Source organism: Vairimorpha ceranae (genome assembly GCF_000988165.1).
Source record: "Vairimorpha ceranae strain PA08 1199 chromosome Unknown NODE_38, whole genome shotgun sequence".
In the NCBI taxonomy this organism is placed as follows: Eukaryota; Fungi; Microsporidia; family Nosematidae; genus Vairimorpha; species Vairimorpha ceranae.
Window position 1 is genome coordinate 23,548 of NW_020169333.1, and position 15,683 is coordinate 39,230.

General features: G+C 24.1%; 10 protein-coding genes across 10 annotated transcripts; 3 read left to right on the plus strand and 7 right to left on the minus strand.

Annotated features, from left to right (window-relative positions):
- Nucleotides 1-35: 35 nt before the first annotated feature.
- Nucleotides 36-1,025, plus strand: AAJ76_3800023583 (pyruvate dehydrogenase e1 component subunit alpha; the record flags this gene model as incomplete). The annotated part of the gene is made up of 1 exon (XM_024475398.1): nucleotides 36-1,025. One exon carries the CDS (start codon nucleotides 36-38, stop codon nucleotides 1,023-1,025), a length of 990 nt encoding a protein of 329 aa, XP_024330687.1.
- A 1,107-nt stretch (nucleotides 1,026-2,132) lies between these two features.
- AAJ76_3800025880 (hypothetical protein) lies at nucleotides 2,133-2,333 on the minus strand (the record flags this gene model as incomplete). The annotated part of the gene is made up of 1 exon (XM_024475399.1): nucleotides 2,133-2,333. The coding sequence occupies one exon, from the start codon at nucleotides 2,331-2,333 to the stop codon at nucleotides 2,133-2,135; it is 201 nt and encodes a 66-aa protein (XP_024330688.1).
- A 52-nt stretch (nucleotides 2,334-2,385) lies between these two features.
- AAJ76_3800025933 (g2 mitotic specific cyclin 1) lies at nucleotides 2,386-3,030 on the plus strand (the record flags this gene model as incomplete). Its single annotated transcript, XM_024475400.1, has 1 exon — nucleotides 2,386-3,030. One exon carries the CDS (start codon nucleotides 2,386-2,388, stop codon nucleotides 3,028-3,030), a length of 645 nt encoding a protein of 214 aa, XP_024330689.1.
- Nucleotides 3,031-3,186: 156 nt separating this feature from the next.
- On the plus strand, nucleotides 3,187-3,540 carry AAJ76_3800026734 (cyclin; the record flags this gene model as incomplete). The annotated part of the gene is made up of 1 exon (XM_024475401.1): nucleotides 3,187-3,540. One exon carries the CDS (start codon nucleotides 3,187-3,189, stop codon nucleotides 3,538-3,540), a length of 354 nt encoding a protein of 117 aa, XP_024330690.1.
- A 95-nt stretch (nucleotides 3,541-3,635) lies between these two features.
- Nucleotides 3,636-4,373, minus strand: AAJ76_3800027920 (ccch-type zinc finger-containing protein; the record flags this gene model as incomplete). Its single annotated transcript, XM_024475402.1, has 1 exon — nucleotides 3,636-4,373. The coding sequence occupies one exon, from the start codon at nucleotides 4,371-4,373 to the stop codon at nucleotides 3,636-3,638; it is 738 nt and encodes a 245-aa protein (XP_024330691.1).
- Nucleotides 4,374-4,432: 59 nt separating this feature from the next.
- On the minus strand, nucleotides 4,433-5,296 carry AAJ76_3800028843 (hypothetical protein; the record flags this gene model as incomplete). The annotated part of the gene is made up of 1 exon (XM_024475403.1): nucleotides 4,433-5,296. The coding sequence occupies one exon, from the start codon at nucleotides 5,294-5,296 to the stop codon at nucleotides 4,433-4,435; it is 864 nt and encodes a 287-aa protein (XP_024330692.1).
- Nucleotides 5,297-5,633: 337 nt separating this feature from the next.
- Nucleotides 5,634-5,900, minus strand: AAJ76_3800029447 (hypothetical protein; the record flags this gene model as incomplete). Its single annotated transcript, XM_024475404.1, has 1 exon — nucleotides 5,634-5,900. One exon carries the CDS (start codon nucleotides 5,898-5,900, stop codon nucleotides 5,634-5,636), a length of 267 nt encoding a protein of 88 aa, XP_024330693.1.
- Nucleotides 5,901-6,684: 784 nt separating this feature from the next.
- AAJ76_3800031038 (hypothetical protein) lies at nucleotides 6,685-7,491 on the minus strand (the record flags this gene model as incomplete). Its single annotated transcript, XM_024475405.1, has 1 exon — nucleotides 6,685-7,491. The coding sequence occupies one exon, from the start codon at nucleotides 7,489-7,491 to the stop codon at nucleotides 6,685-6,687; it is 807 nt and encodes a 268-aa protein (XP_024330694.1).
- Nucleotides 7,492-8,368: 877 nt separating this feature from the next.
- AAJ76_3800033190 (hypothetical protein) lies at nucleotides 8,369-9,643 on the minus strand (the record flags this gene model as incomplete). The annotated part of the gene is made up of 1 exon (XM_024475406.1): nucleotides 8,369-9,643. The coding sequence occupies one exon, from the start codon at nucleotides 9,641-9,643 to the stop codon at nucleotides 8,369-8,371; it is 1,275 nt and encodes a 424-aa protein (XP_024330695.1).
- A 521-nt stretch (nucleotides 9,644-10,164) lies between these two features.
- AAJ76_3800034233 (belongs to the nap set family) lies at nucleotides 10,165-10,686 on the minus strand (the record flags this gene model as incomplete). The annotated part of the gene is made up of 1 exon (XM_024475407.1): nucleotides 10,165-10,686. The coding sequence occupies one exon, from the start codon at nucleotides 10,684-10,686 to the stop codon at nucleotides 10,165-10,167; it is 522 nt and encodes a 173-aa protein (XP_024330696.1).
- Between the last annotated feature and the right edge of the window lie 4,997 nt (nucleotides 10,687-15,683).

The window sequence follows — 15,683 nt, forward strand, 5'->3', positions numbered from 1 at the left end:
AATCTTTGTATATTTATAACTGGGAAAAAGTGTTTATGATAGATTATTATTTGGTAGATAAAAATACAGTTAAACTGAAAACTACTTTAAACAAAGAACTTGTACAAGATGTTTATAGAAATATGTTAATTCTACGTCTTATCGAAGAATATGCTAACTCTAAGTATAAAAAAGGAAATATAAGAGGCTTCTGTCATTTAGTAATAGGACAGGAAAACATTTATATGAGTTTACAAAAGGTACTAGATAAAAATGATAAAGTCATAGGATCTTATAGATGCCATGGATTAGCATTTATTTGTGGAATCAGTATAGAAAGTATTATAGGGGAATTATTAGGAAAGGCTATTGGTAATTGCAAAGGAAAAGGAGGATCGATGCATTTGTATAATGACCAATTTTATGGGGGACACGGTATAGTAGGTGCGCAGGTATCGCTTGGTACAGGATTGGGATTTGCTTTACAATATAAAAAAGTAAAAAATGTAGCATTTGTATTTTTCGGGGATGGTGCTGCAAATCAGGGACAGGTCTGGGAGTCGTTCAATATGGCTGCATTATGGAAACTTCCTGTGGTTTATGTATGTGAAAATAATCATTATAGTATGTGGACACCTGAAAGTAATTCCACTACATATCCTGAATATTTTAAAAGGGGATATAATATTCCAGGTATACGTCTTACAGATAAAAACATAACTCAACTGATTGATGTATTTACATTTGCTAGACAACATGCAATAGAAAAAGGACCTATCATCTTGCAAATTGATACGTACAGGACATGTGGGCACTCCTGTTTAGATGTTAACGATTTTTACAGATCCACGGAGGAAATTAATGAAAAAAAAAATAATGACTGCCTTAAAGAAGCAAAAAATAACTTACAAAAATTTGCGACTTGTGAAGAAGTAAAAATTATCGAAGATGAGGTAATTTCCTGCTTTGAAGAAGGTGTTAAAAAAGTTATTTTTTCTAAAGAACCCGATATCGATGAACTTTTAAAAGATGTTTATTCTGAATAAATTTATTTTTATTAAAATTAAATAAAAGGTTAAAATTTTTTATATTGTTTCTTTAATTTGTAATTAAGCATAAAAAAATAATTAGCTAGAGATATAGTCCTAATTTTATATGTAAAAAGGTCAACAATATTAAATAGCGAGTTTGGCCATGTATAATTTTTAGTCATTGTGGTGATATTTATTTATATAGGCTCTTTTGGTGTTTTTTCATCTTTTTTACATTATTTACGTCAATAAAAGCAGTTGCTTTTCCAGTCAGTGTATTACAGTCCTAGTTACTTCATCCTGGTCATATTTTCGCCTCGTTCCAAAATAATACACTCTAAGACCTTTTTAGCACAATAGACTGGATGTATGATTTCAAGGGTGCGATAAATTTCTACCTCCTTAGTGTAATTCTTATGATTTTTGGTTACCACACTATCCCATATTGTTAGAAATTAATCTTATTTAATATTTATGTATTAGCTTCAATTCATTTGATAGAAAATAATACTTCATAAGCTTTTTTTTCAACTATTCCCATTCAAATATTATTGGTAGTATTTATCTCAAATATTATTATTTTTTTCATTTTCTTTTCAAATTCAAAAATATTGGCTAATTATAATACCATAATATTTGTAAGTATTTTTATGCCTACTCTTATTTCAGCTTTATCATTTTTCATGATCTCTTGTATTGAATTGTTCCGCAGCTTTTTTATTTTTTTAAAACCGTATTTAATACACAAGTAAAAGATGAATGCGTCTAATTACCTCGTTGTGTTTTTTGCACATTCAAACTCAACATTCGCTCACATTTAGTAGCTAAATGTCTCACATTCTTCCTATGAGATCCACAATGAAAATATTATCTCTTCTATTCGCAGAATACATTTTTATTTAGAGGGATTTAATGTTAAAACTTTAACTTTAAATAATATGATTTGAACTGTTTGCTGGTCAATTAATGTAATAGATGTAAAATGAGCGACAAATTAATATATAAAATTATTTCATGTTACTTGATATAAGTTTTTTGCCTAAAATAGTATTTATTTAATTTTTATAAATCATTGTAAACAATTTATTAAGGTCGTAAAAAAAGTAATAAAAAAATAGTATTTTAGTAAAAATTGACAAATATAACAGATACAATTTTATTTTTAAAATTATTTAAATATTTTGTACTACTACAAATTAGAAGTATATTCAAGTTAGGAAGAAAAATAATATACATTTGAATAAGTTTAACGACAAATTCTATTTTTAATTTACATAATGTACATCTAAAAGTAAAACCAAGCCTTGTAAATTTTGTTAACATCCCGCCATTTTTTCCCTCCACCAAATAGAAAAATAATTTTTTAATTAATATTATGAAAATTTTCAAACAGGTCTTTCATGATATTACAAACATTAATAAAAAGAATATTAAATTAACAATCCACAAATCCGCTCATAGAAGAAAATTATTAAGATGGCTGTATGAGGTTACAAGAGATTTTAAATACGAACAGTCTACATTTGGGATAGCAGTATATATTTTAGATACTTATACACAAAAATATGGATTTGAATTAAATAACTACCAGTTACTAGGAATAACATCCTTATTTATAGCTGCTAAGATGGAAGAAAGTAAACTTAAAGGAATTAATGATTACGTACAGGTTACAGACTGTTATGTCAAAGAAGAAGAAATATTATTAATGGAGCGACACATAATTAATATACATAGCTTTGACATCGTTACGCCGCACTTCTACCTAAAATCATGGCATCTAGAAAAAATGTCAAAAAAACTGTCTTTAGCTGAAAAGCGTGAACTCTTATTCTCCACATTTGCTTATTTTTTAGAAATGTCTACCTGTAAAAAAAGTATGTATTCTATTTTTTTAGATGGAATTAAAGAAGCAGAAAATATTTTGGCTGGGCATCAAATTCCAAAAGATTTGCAATTTTATATCAATAATAATAGGATTACACGCCATATAAAATCTAGACTTGTAATTAATAAATAGATCTATTTAATATAAACTGTATTTTAATATTTCATGTTAATTTTATATCTCTGAGAAATTGCACTATCAAAAAAGTTAATAGAAGTTACAAGGTTACTGATTTTTATTAACATTCATAAAAATTTTTTCTTTAAATAAATCATAAACGACCCTTTTATGTACTATAAGACAAAACCACAGGATGAAAACGAATACCAAAAAATACAAATTGATAATAAAATTTTTTATACATTAAAAAGCAAAGAAAACTCGCCAGTAAAAAAGAAAAAAAGATATTCAGATCTACTTAAGGATCCTTTGTATATCCAACAGGATTTATATCGAAAATTAAATATGATTAAACATTTTAGGAATAAGAATGGAGATCTTTTTAGTCTAATAGATAAATGGAAGTCACTCATTGATGAATGTATTATTCTAATGAAAAGAGATTATGAGGTGTCTGTACAAGAATTGTTTAATTTATTTAGACTTGAAGACTATGGATTTAATATAGAAAATTACGAATAAATAAAAAAGTGCATGTAATATTAAGTGAGGTTTAAAAATAAATGTAATAAATAAAAAATTGTAGTGAAATAAATAAAAAAGTGTATTGTATAATTTTAAATTGGAGGGGTGTCTTCTTCATCATCTGAATAGCATCTTTCTCTGTAATCTAACTCTACTGCTTCTTCATCATCCATAAACATCTCTGGTTTACTTTCAAAAAGCTCTAAACCTTTTGGTCCAGAAGATAAAGCTTGAATTTTCTTTTGATGTTCCATTTCTTCTTCGACTTTTTTTTCTTTCCATTGGTTAAATGTTTCTTCTGTCAATGGAGTTAAATTGTCCCCAAGAGATTGTCTGCTAAATTCAAGATATTCTTCTAAACTTAATTCTGTTGTTGCATCTCCTTGTAAATCTATAAGTTTATGTATATCATTACATTTTGGGAATGGACATTTCCACGAACTATTAAATTCATTATTATTAATAGCATCTAACAAGAATCTACACACATGCCTAGGGCCTTTATTTGCGACTTCTGATGCGCCATTTTCAACTTTTTTAATTGTTTCATGTGCAAATCTACAGTTATCTCCTTCTTTACAAACTTTATTAATAAAATTAATACATTGAACTGTTTTGGGATCAACACCTACAGGAATTTTTTGTATAACTGCTGTAACTTCTTTTTTAACTTTAGTCTTTTTAAGCTCCGCGTCTTTAATACGTAAAGCTTCTATTTGTTTCTCTAGTGCTGCCTTCTGTTTTTTATTTTTTAAGCCAAACATTTTTTCTTCTATTTCTTTAATTTGTGCTTTTAGATCTTTAGTAGTTGGGTTTTGTTTCTTTGCCATAAAGGGTATATTTTAAAAAATAAAAATTTTATTAATCGTGCAAATGAATAGTAACCTCTTTAATTCATAACGCACTTGTAAAGTAAATTTTTAAAGTTTCTATTCTTACCAAATGCACCGTTTCTCTCTTCTTTTCCTACGCCAATGTAAACTACATTATTAACTGTTTCTATAAAATTAATAATCCCATATAAAAAAACTTCTTCAATTAGTTTCATCTCGAAATTAGAAATTTTAAAAATATAAAAAACTCCATTTTCACAACCTACCAAAAGCTTATCACCTAAAATTTTTAAGCAGCTTACCGGCGAATTTAATTCAAGCTTATTAATTATTCTATCTTTTTCAGTATCATATAAAAAAATACCATTATCAGTACCTAATACAAGTGTTTTTTTACTTAAAAAACAACAAGAAGTCGTAAAATCAATATTTTGTATTTTAAGTTTCCCCGTCTTAATATCTATCATTATAAATTTATTGTTAGCAATAAAAAGTTTTCCTTTAATGTCATCAACAATTTCTAATATTTTTGCAGTACAACCATACAACATTCTTATCGGATTAAAATCAAATGTAGAATACAAAACTTTACCACCAGTAAGGCCTAATAAATATTTAGTATTATTATCCGTTTTCTTAATGTATGATATGTCATATTTAATGTTTATATAGTGTTTCTTATCAGTTAATATATTATATTTACAAACAGATTTATTTTTTGACAAGCAAATTAATGTATGACCATCTTGTATAATACTATTAATATTTTCTTTAAATACAATTGATCTTTGTTTTGACAAGTTTAAATTTGTCTCAATAACTTTATTACTTTTAGTAGAGACGAATATTTTAGAATCTATAATTACTAAATTAAGCGGAGACTTTAGTAATTTAATTTTCTTTTGAATTATTAACGGCATCGGGGTTAAAAAAATAGAAGTTTTGTGATCAAATTCGACAAAATTAAAAATATAAGAACATAACTTTTATGATTTATAAAGTAACAAAGGAAATTTAAGTAACACGGGAAAAAAATAGGTGTTTTATCAAATTGTCCTAAAGTATTTTTCAAAAAAATAAAATTGAAATAAGTTTGTAACAGTTAACAGTTTAATTGAACATCAGAAAAAAAATTATATCTGAAAAAATTATACATTATATTATTTAATTAAATGCTAAAGTTTAAATATAATATACAAATGTCTTATAAGAACTAGTTTAGCATATAATTTATATTACATATATATTTTGTTTATATTAAAGAGATAATACTAATAGCGATAGTATTAATGTAAGCAAAAGTATGTAGATCTGATAAATCTTTGTTTTATGTTGGATCTTACGAACTTCTGTATCATATTTAGATTTTAAACTATTTACTTCGCCATACAATCTCAAAAAAAATATTGACAATTCGTTATCAAGACCATATTGTATACTTCTATTAAGACTTCGTAAATTAAGGTATAACAGATTTTTTTCATCATCACTTAAATTGTTTATGTAGAGACTAAGGTCTGTCATATGGGGATTGATTTTGATTTTTTAATTAATAATTACATGTGTTTGATTTATTTGACATTTAACTAAAAAATAAAACAAAAAAATTTTTATATCAAATAGCTTATAAATTTGCAAGAAATGTTATGGATTTTATACATTTGTTTAATAACAAAAATTAGCATATATATAATTTATTTGTCTTATTGATTATTTCTTATTTTAGAAATATTAGTTCGTCAGGTTATTTAAGTAGCATGCAGATTTTTTTAGATTACATATACAGCACTATTAAAAAAATTAGCATTGATTTTAAAGGTTAAATGATTTTCAAGCAGCCATTAATCTGACAAAAAAATAATTAAAAAATTTCGCTAGTAAAATTCTTTGCTAGGATTTTTTTAAAATTTAAAAATTTTAACATGCGAATTTGTTATATTCGTGGTAACTATGTATTTATTTTATTAGACAATAAGATTATGCCTTAAATTTTATTTGCAGCCTATATTTAATACGATAATTTCTATTATACATTTAAATTTTTTGAAAGTAATCGTTCTATTAAATAGACAATTTATCTTTATGTTTATTGTTTTGTTAAGTTTAATTCTGACGCTGTATAAATTTAAACATATAGATTTTTTAAAAAATTTATCTGCAATTATTGGAACAAAATATGAGTAAGTTTATATTTTTGTTAATTAATTGTATTTATATACAAAACTTTATCGTAATTATTTTTAAAAATAAGGAACATGTTACATTAACTACAAATAAAATTTCTAAAAATAAAAACTTTTAATGATCTTTAATTTAATAAAGAACCACTATCAAAGCTTGGTAAACTACGAATTGGTACATAATTTACCTCAATCAAATCGGAAGATTTATTAAAATCATCATTCGCGAAATCATTTTCAACTACTTGATAAAATAAACGCTCTTTCTTTTTCAACTCTTCCAACATCCTAATATCATCAACAACTTTTTCCATGACACGATTAATCTTGTTTAAATCAAATAATTGAGTTATTTCCCAGATACAATTAGGATTAGTCTTAATATCAATGGCTTTAAACAGTTCAAAATAGAATTCTCGAGTTTTTTCATCCTTTATATCTAAAAAAGAACTTTTCCTAATTTTGTAGATTAAAGGATAACTTTTTAAAGCCAAGAGTTTCACAAATCTTTTTCTTATATCTTTATACTCGTTATTAAAGTCATTAGATACAAAGTTACGAACATATTCTTGAAAAAGAGGTAGATTTCCTTGGAAATAAATTTTTTTAGGAAACAGCCTACTAAAACTTTGTTGAACGCCAACACTCGCTTCAAATGTATAAAAAAATAATTTAGAAACTTGATTAATTTCATTTAAATCAACATTGGTGTTTGGCTTTTGATCAACTGTCAAAACATACCTAAATGGACAATTGCTGTACTCTGAAAGAAACTCATCATCTTTTAAACTGCGTTTTACGATTCCATCTTTATCCTTAGCAATACTTTTTCCTTTTTTAGCTTGAAAAACAAAAGAATGATTTTTTTCTTTTGTTACAAAATCTTGAATATTGTTGCAATTGATAAAAACGATAAAAATTGTCAAAAAAAACATTGGGGTTGTTTATTTTTTAAAATTTATATTAAAATTAATTAATTTTAATATTTACTTTAATAAACTTAAAAATCTTTATTTTTAAAACTATTTATTTTATCTAGAATTACACATCTTTTTTTAAAATTTTTTATGCAAATTAATTTTTTAGATTTCATGATATGCGCTGCACGAAGTATTAAAAAAATGATTAATATCCTTTAATTTTTTAAGTTGTAGACAATTAATAGCAGAATTATTTGCATTTTTGAGTTGCACGAAAAAATTTACAAAATTACATAATATATGAAATTAAATTAAATTTAAAGTGATTTTAAAATTTTTATATAACAAAAGCATATTATATATTTGTTAATTTTTTACATAATTTAAGCGTGAGGTATGCAAATAAATGTTTACATACGTCATGGATTTTGAGAATGACAAAATTTACTAATTAGATAACTAGTTGACAAATTTTTGTAAAAAAATTGTTTTTTGTTTAACGATAAATTAAACTGTTACTGTAAGACATCTTAAATACAATTGTGCTTATTACAAGTATAAACTTTAATCACAAATTATGTTTTTTAAAATATTTAGATATTTAAATTATTAATTGTATAAAAATTTTTTAAAAAGTTTAAAGAACGAAAAAATAAAATTTAATATCATATGCCTAATAAATAATTTCTACACTTGTCCTCATCAGATTCGAGAATTATTCTTAAATCAATATAATAAATTTTAATGTATTTCATATTAAACTATAATCAAACATTTTAGATAAATAAATACTTTTATTTTTCACCTAAAAAGACTAGCATTCAAATAATTTTTATAGTCTAGCAATAATATGTTTTTTTTAAAATTAATACACCAATAAAATCAAAATTATTTATTTATTTTCAAATGCTGCATTAATCTCTGATTTATATTTGCTAATAATTAAATCTTCGCTTTCTGTTTTGATGTAAATTATACCAAGGAAAGCCGAAGAAAATACCATCATTACTGTAGAAAAACATACCAAAGGAATAGAAACACTAACAAGTATAGATTTAAGAATTATCAAGTCGTTTAAATGAATTTTAGCAAGTAATATTGAAGGCCCAAGACAAATACTTGTGACTGAAACCTGTGTTATAAACAACGAAATGTTCAAAGCCGTCATCCCAATTGCAGCAATAGGATTTTGCCTCATAGATATATCATAAGACTTTTTAACCGATTTAACGTATCCCCCACCATGTATTGCTATGTAAGGAAGAGTTAACGTGTTTATAAATTTAATTATGTCTTCTAAAAGACTTAATAGTAAAGCCATAATACATAAAATAATGGCAATCATATCGCCTTCTTCCTTATTTCTTGACCTCCTGCGCTTTTCTTGATTTACAAAAAATCTCAACGTCGATACTGCTGCAACTACCAGTCCTGCAAAGCATATACTACCCAATGCATACATTGTATTTTTTATCACTGATGACATTCTTGAATGTTCTCCAAATTCCACTAAATTGTATGATACAACGGATGTTACATAAACTTTAAAAAAATATAGAGCATTAATAAAAGTCCAAAAAAGACTCAGAACATAAAAAAAAGAAAAAATATTATCCTGCATTTTTGCCTGATGTAGTGATAATTCAATTCTTAGTTGTGTCATTAAAAAAATCTGTAGAATTATCAGTGAAAGGCACATAATTATTCCTATTAAGGCAGTAAAAAAATTTTCTATCATAATTTTTACACCAATACACATTGTCTTGCCCACAACACCAAGATAACACCAATTTTTATATACAAACGCTGCCCAAAGAAATATAGCAAATAATGAATAAAATAATGACATTGTACTTAACTCAAAAAAAAGCGTTGTAGCCATCAGAACTAAAGGAAATGTACAAACTGTTGCTTTTAAGAATAAAACGGGAATAAACCGAAATCCTACAAAATTAATAGTTATTGCCACAAGCACAACAATAGAGCAAAATAAGCCGTTTTCAATTATTGGCTTAGTGAAAGACAAATTTAATAAGAAGTTTTTCTCTTTGACAATTGCATATGTAGAAAATCCTAAAAATGTTATTGCATATAGTATAAACGCCCATGAATCATGAAATTTTCTTGATTTTGATATGTAGCTAGAAGTTTCTTGTGTTGAATTCATAACCCTTGTTTACTAATTTTATTTTTATTTATAAATAGTTTCCTTTTAGAACAAATAATAAAAAAGAGAAATTTAAAATTTACTAAAGCTTAATTTTGAAAAAAATTAAATATTTAACGCTTTAATTAAAACATTTACTTTTTTTAGTAAATGCACTTAAATATGTTTATTTACAAAAAACAAATTTGATATTAAGTTTCGAAAAACGTGTAATTAAAGTTTTTTATAAAAATTTGACTTAAGATTTTATTTTGAAAAATTGTTATTTTTTCAGACAAAAATGTAATACTAATAATATAAATACAAAATTCATATGAAAAGATGAAAAATCCAACATTTCAAAAATTAGCGAAATTATTAATTTGCAAATTACTTTATTCACAGTGTAAGACAAAAATGTAAAATGTGATGTTTTTGTAATAAAAAGCTAATGTTAATTCTTAATTTTTATCCTCAAATGTTTGAAGGTCTAAATAAATTATACTTAGAAAACCATAATATAAAAAAGTCGTAATTTTTTATTATTCGCTTTCTAAGCTATACCAATAATATGCATCCCTATAAACCTCATACATAAAATCAAACACCTCCCAATCATCATCGTCTGTATCAAAAAATTGAAAAAAAATACATTTATCGTTATTTTTCCATATAACCTTAGTAGACTCAATTTCATTTGCTCCCATTTTCTTCTCAAGATATTCATTCTCAATATATTCATTAGGAAATAGTTCTATTTTTATACAACAAATATACTCCTTTCTATATTCGACTTTAAAAGATTTAAGCCATGATAGATCTAATTTAGAGTCAATATATGGCAAAATTTCTTCATTAACTCCAAAATTTTCAAATGCTTTGGTCCAAAACTCAGTAAAAAGACCGTCCTCTTGTTTAGACAACAATAAATCATCTCTCTGATTGAGAAGATTTTTAATTCTATTAAAACCTTCAATAGCCAATTCAAATTCTTTTTGGGCTTGTAATGTGTGTTGTTTATCAAGCTCTTGTTGTATGTCTTCTAAAACAGTAAGATCATACATAGGGGTAAAATTATTAAATCGTTTTCTTAAATAAAACATTCTACCAACTCAGTAATTTTATTATGTTTAGTTAATCGTTAAGTCTGAAAATAAAAAACAAGAAAAAATATTACGATAATATTCTAAAGGCACATGTCTGTTATTATTTACCCACATATCATTTATTTTAATTTATTTTACTATAAATATTAATTTCTATTTTATTCAATCGGAATTACGAAGAAGAGGAATTATTTTCTAATAAATTTCTTGACTTAAAGTAGCTGCAGTTGTTGTAATGTCACAATATGAAAAATAACAATTTAAAACATAAATTAAAAAAATTATTTATAGTTTAAAAGTCTAAAAATGAATATGTATGACAATTAAACTAATATATTGCATAAGTTTTGTGCTTTTATAGAAAATACAGTATCTTTGATAATATTTACCAATACAAATCAAATTTTGACTTCTTAAGTGATGTGTTAGATATATAATGTGTAGTAAAGCCTTTATATAAAAAAAGAATACAACCTGTTATGATCCATGACTTAATTATTATTTGCTTGTTTACATAACTTTGCAATTACTTTCTTAAGGTTACAATTACAGTTATTTGTATAACATAAGTGAATTATTTTATGTATGTATTAAATCATTGTTTGTTTGTTTTAATTTATTTATAACTATAAATAAGTTTAAGGCAAATACCCATAAGATAGTCTATTAACATGAAAGATTATTATTACTTCCGGAAATAGCTGGCAGTAGATTATATCCTTTGGGTAGTATTCGACCAAACTACCAAAATTAAAAAACTTTTTATTTTTAATTGTTTATTTAATTCCATCTTTTAAAAATTTTTTATCTATTTAAAGCTTTTGTTTTAGATGTATATAAACAAATAGACACGAACCAATTATTTTTTAAGATTCATGTTTAATCAGTTTCATTTTGTAACATGGTTTTTTACGTCCTCAATTAATACAAAGAAACATGTTATGGTTATCCATAACAATTGCAATTAAAATAAACGTAATTCTTTTTAAAGTTTTTCAACCCCCGATACAACAAAACTAAATTTTTAAATTTGTTTGTAAATAATTAGTTTTTTATAATCGAATAAATATTAAACAGCTCCAAAAAATGTGCAATAGAGGTGGCGTAATTTTTAGGGAAGCGCCCGGTGGAGAAGTATTTTTCATTCACACTAATGCAATAGAGCTAAATGCTACCTTATATTTGTTTGTATCTCTGAAATTAATGTTATTTAACTGTTAAATTATTTATTTATTAATTTAATTGTCCATTACAAATATATAATGTTTATTGGGGCTCGAGCCTACTTATGGTTTTATTCGTTTTCTTATTACACAATTATGATATATTACAAACAAATACTTAAATTAATTAAATAAAGAAAATATACATGTGAAATGAGTTATTACCACAGAAGGTTTCAAGTTTAGTATGATAATATGAAACCCAACTTAAACGCCTTTATTAAAATTTACAACAATATTTCTACCATTGTAAAGTCACTGATGATATTAATAGGAAAGGAAAAAATTGTAACTTGTTAAAAAATCATTTCTTTTTTTTTGTTTTTTATAAAAGCAAACATAAGGTAAGATGCAAATTTATACTTATGAGACGTAATTAATAAGCTAAATTGTATGTAGTATGGGTTTAAAAATCAACCCAGTTTTAATAAATAATAGTTTACTTAGTATATTTGTTTCAATTAAACTTTCGAAATTTATGTCATTTCATTCTATTATTATCAAAAATATGGGTTTATGAGAAATGTAAGTATATATCTAGTTCAGTCAAATATCTTTTCATATATTAACATTAAGATATTTGATATATTATTTTCTCACAACACATTCATTCTCATTTTAAAAAGTTTTCTGCTCTAAAGTAAAATCTAGCAAGACATGTATTTCATGTAATTTATCAGAAATAAAATAAATGATCTATATGCCAGAAACATCATTAACTAAATTTTTACATCAATTGCAGTAATGACTGTAGTCTAAAACGTGATAAAAATTTTGTCTTGAAAGCTTTAATACGGGCTTAGACTTATAAGCTTGAGTAAAATAAGATCAAAAAAAAAGACACCAGAACTATGGCTTATTATATGATTTTGTCTGAGTAAAAATTGTCGCACATAAAATGTGTACATTTGAAAAGTTTTTTTTTTAAATATTTCCATTCGTGATTGTACTTTTTTAAACATCCGTTTTATATTTTTTTCGATTTAAAAATATAAAAAATATGTGTCGCCTTATACAAATAAGAATAAAAGCTCAAATTTAATATAACATCATTATTGTTTAAATTAATGTTTTCTAGTAATTATTTTTTTTACATAGTTCAGAATCATGTAAAACATTGTTATTGTAAAAACTTTTTTATTAATATTTTTTATGTAAACAATTCTTCTTTTACTTGTATAAAATTATAGTTCAAATTAAATATACAATCATCATTATCTATTGAAATATATTACAAAAGATAAGTAAATTAAAATATAAAAATATCATAGGGATTCTAAAAAACTTGTAGTTACAGCTAGCTTATCGAAAATAAATTTTTTATATTTAAAGTTAAGTATTTCTTAAACTTTTTTTTTAAATTTAAGGGTAATTTGCAGTTTGTTTCAAAATTAAAATTTAATTATGCTTGCATTATCTTTTTAATAACACAATTGTTATGCATAAATGTGACTTAAAAAAACTTCCGTTGTAATAATTAAATTGATATATTGAAATTTTAGTCTTCCTTTAAAAAAATTTGGATACTGAAGATATTATATTTTTTATCAGAGATAAAAATGTGTGTTTTTAAAATTTAGAGTTATACAAACACTGTACCTTCAAACTACTTTTACTTTTCTTTTTTAAAAATATTTTAAGTTATAAAATTGCAATATTTGAGCAAAAAAATATTTTTGTAATAAAATCAAAAATTAATTAGATTTGCGTCAACAAACAAAATAAATACTGAAGAACTTTTAAAAAAATTTAGTGTAAATTTTTAAAACAATTGGCTGTAGTAAAATAGCAAGTTTGATTTCTATAAAAATTCAAAATTTTAAAAGTTCTTGACATTAAAAAATAGATTATATTACTTATTACACGCAAAAATACGATTATTTTAAAGTTTACATGTATTTATTGAGTCAATCAGTAGTTGAAGAAAAATTTTTATTAAGATAATATGACGAATTCGAATAATCTTAGTGAAGCAAAATAAGCATACTACTTGTTTTAAAAATAAAAAACTAGAATCAATATAAGCTTCTTAGTTATATTTAAAATACATCAAAGCATAATAAAAATAAGAAATAAATTATTTTAGAGCTAACATAGCACATACATTCTAGTAGTTCCAAAAAGCAATAAGATCAAGTTTTTAATACATATATTTTTATTTATACATATGATAATACTTGATCATAAAAGTACAATAATTTATGATAGTAAAATATTATTTGGTGCTAAAAAAAATTAGCTCATTCTAGAAAATTATCTCACTTTACGATTAAGGTTAAGAGTGATATTGTACAGGACCTTATTTTTAGATTTATTACTTTTATACTAACTATGTATTCTTTATAAAGCATTAATAAAACAATCATGAACAAATAGTTTAAAAAAAACATTAAATCTTTATTTATTTTTTAAGATTGTTTAACAAATATTTTGAATTACAAAAAACATATATCCATAGTGTCATTTTTAATACTGATGCCGAATTTGATCTAATTTTAAGCAACAAGCTATAAATTTTAATAAATAAAAGAAATATGTTAAGAACTAAAGATTATGTTATTAGATCTATTTAATTTTTTTTATTGTGTCACATTTTTTAAATTTTTATGAATAATAACAACTTGTAAAATGTTTTAAAAGGATGTTAACCTTTATAAAATTCACTTTATTGCAGGTTTTATCAATCTTTTATTTACGTCAATTTGTACATTTTTTTTGACTTATGTAGTAAATTTTTTTTCAACAATCAAGCAGTTTTTAACACTTTTAAAGGCTGGTAAATAGTTTAAAATTATTCAATTTTTAAAGTTCACTCAATGCTGGTTTTTTATATTAATTTTTTTTATGTTATTAATTTCTAATTCCTTTGTAAAAAGTTTATTTACATTTTTCAATCAATAAAACAAAAGGTATAAACACCTTTCTAAACATTTCAAATTTTTTTTAACCTTTAAATAAAATTATAACCCCTAATGACTTCCTTGGTTTTTTCCTAGTCGATAGTAGTTTAGCACCAAAACAAGCTGAACTTAATACCATCCAAGAAAACTCACTGCAATCTAATTTTTCTTATACATATTAAGAATTCTTGATAACTTAGCTACAATAAAAAATTCAACATATTTCTTTCAGTACAACAGTCCAGAGATGCTAATATTACACAAGAGGAACTAGAAGATTTTACAAAAAGAATAATGATATTTTACAATTTTAAGACAAGACAAAACCAATTACTGACAAAGACACGTGGGAAAGGTTACATGATTATAAAATAAGTCATTAAGATTAGTTTATATTTATGGACGCCTTAGTGTAGCTTTAAAAAACATGTTTTTGCAGATTATTCCCGGTCAATTTTTATTCGTAATATCAGGATTTTTTATTTATTTGATATTTAAACAGAATAGTAAAATTTTTTTAGTTCTGATGCTTTAAGAGGAACCAAAATTTTTTTTTATATAAAAAAGGCTTCGTGTAAAAAGTTATTTTTGATTTCTTATTTTGGTAGAGCAAAAGGATAGAAGAAGATTTAGAATTTATCAAATGCATACCTGTGATTATATCAAAATAACTCGGTAGAAATTGCAAGAGAATTACTAGCATTTAGTTTTAGGCTTAGAGATATACTCCTAAAGATTAATAAATAAATGTTGATACATTGTTTTTACAAGTAATCAGATTAAATGACAATCGTGATGCGAGATGAAAATTAGAAATTTAAAATAAAACTAT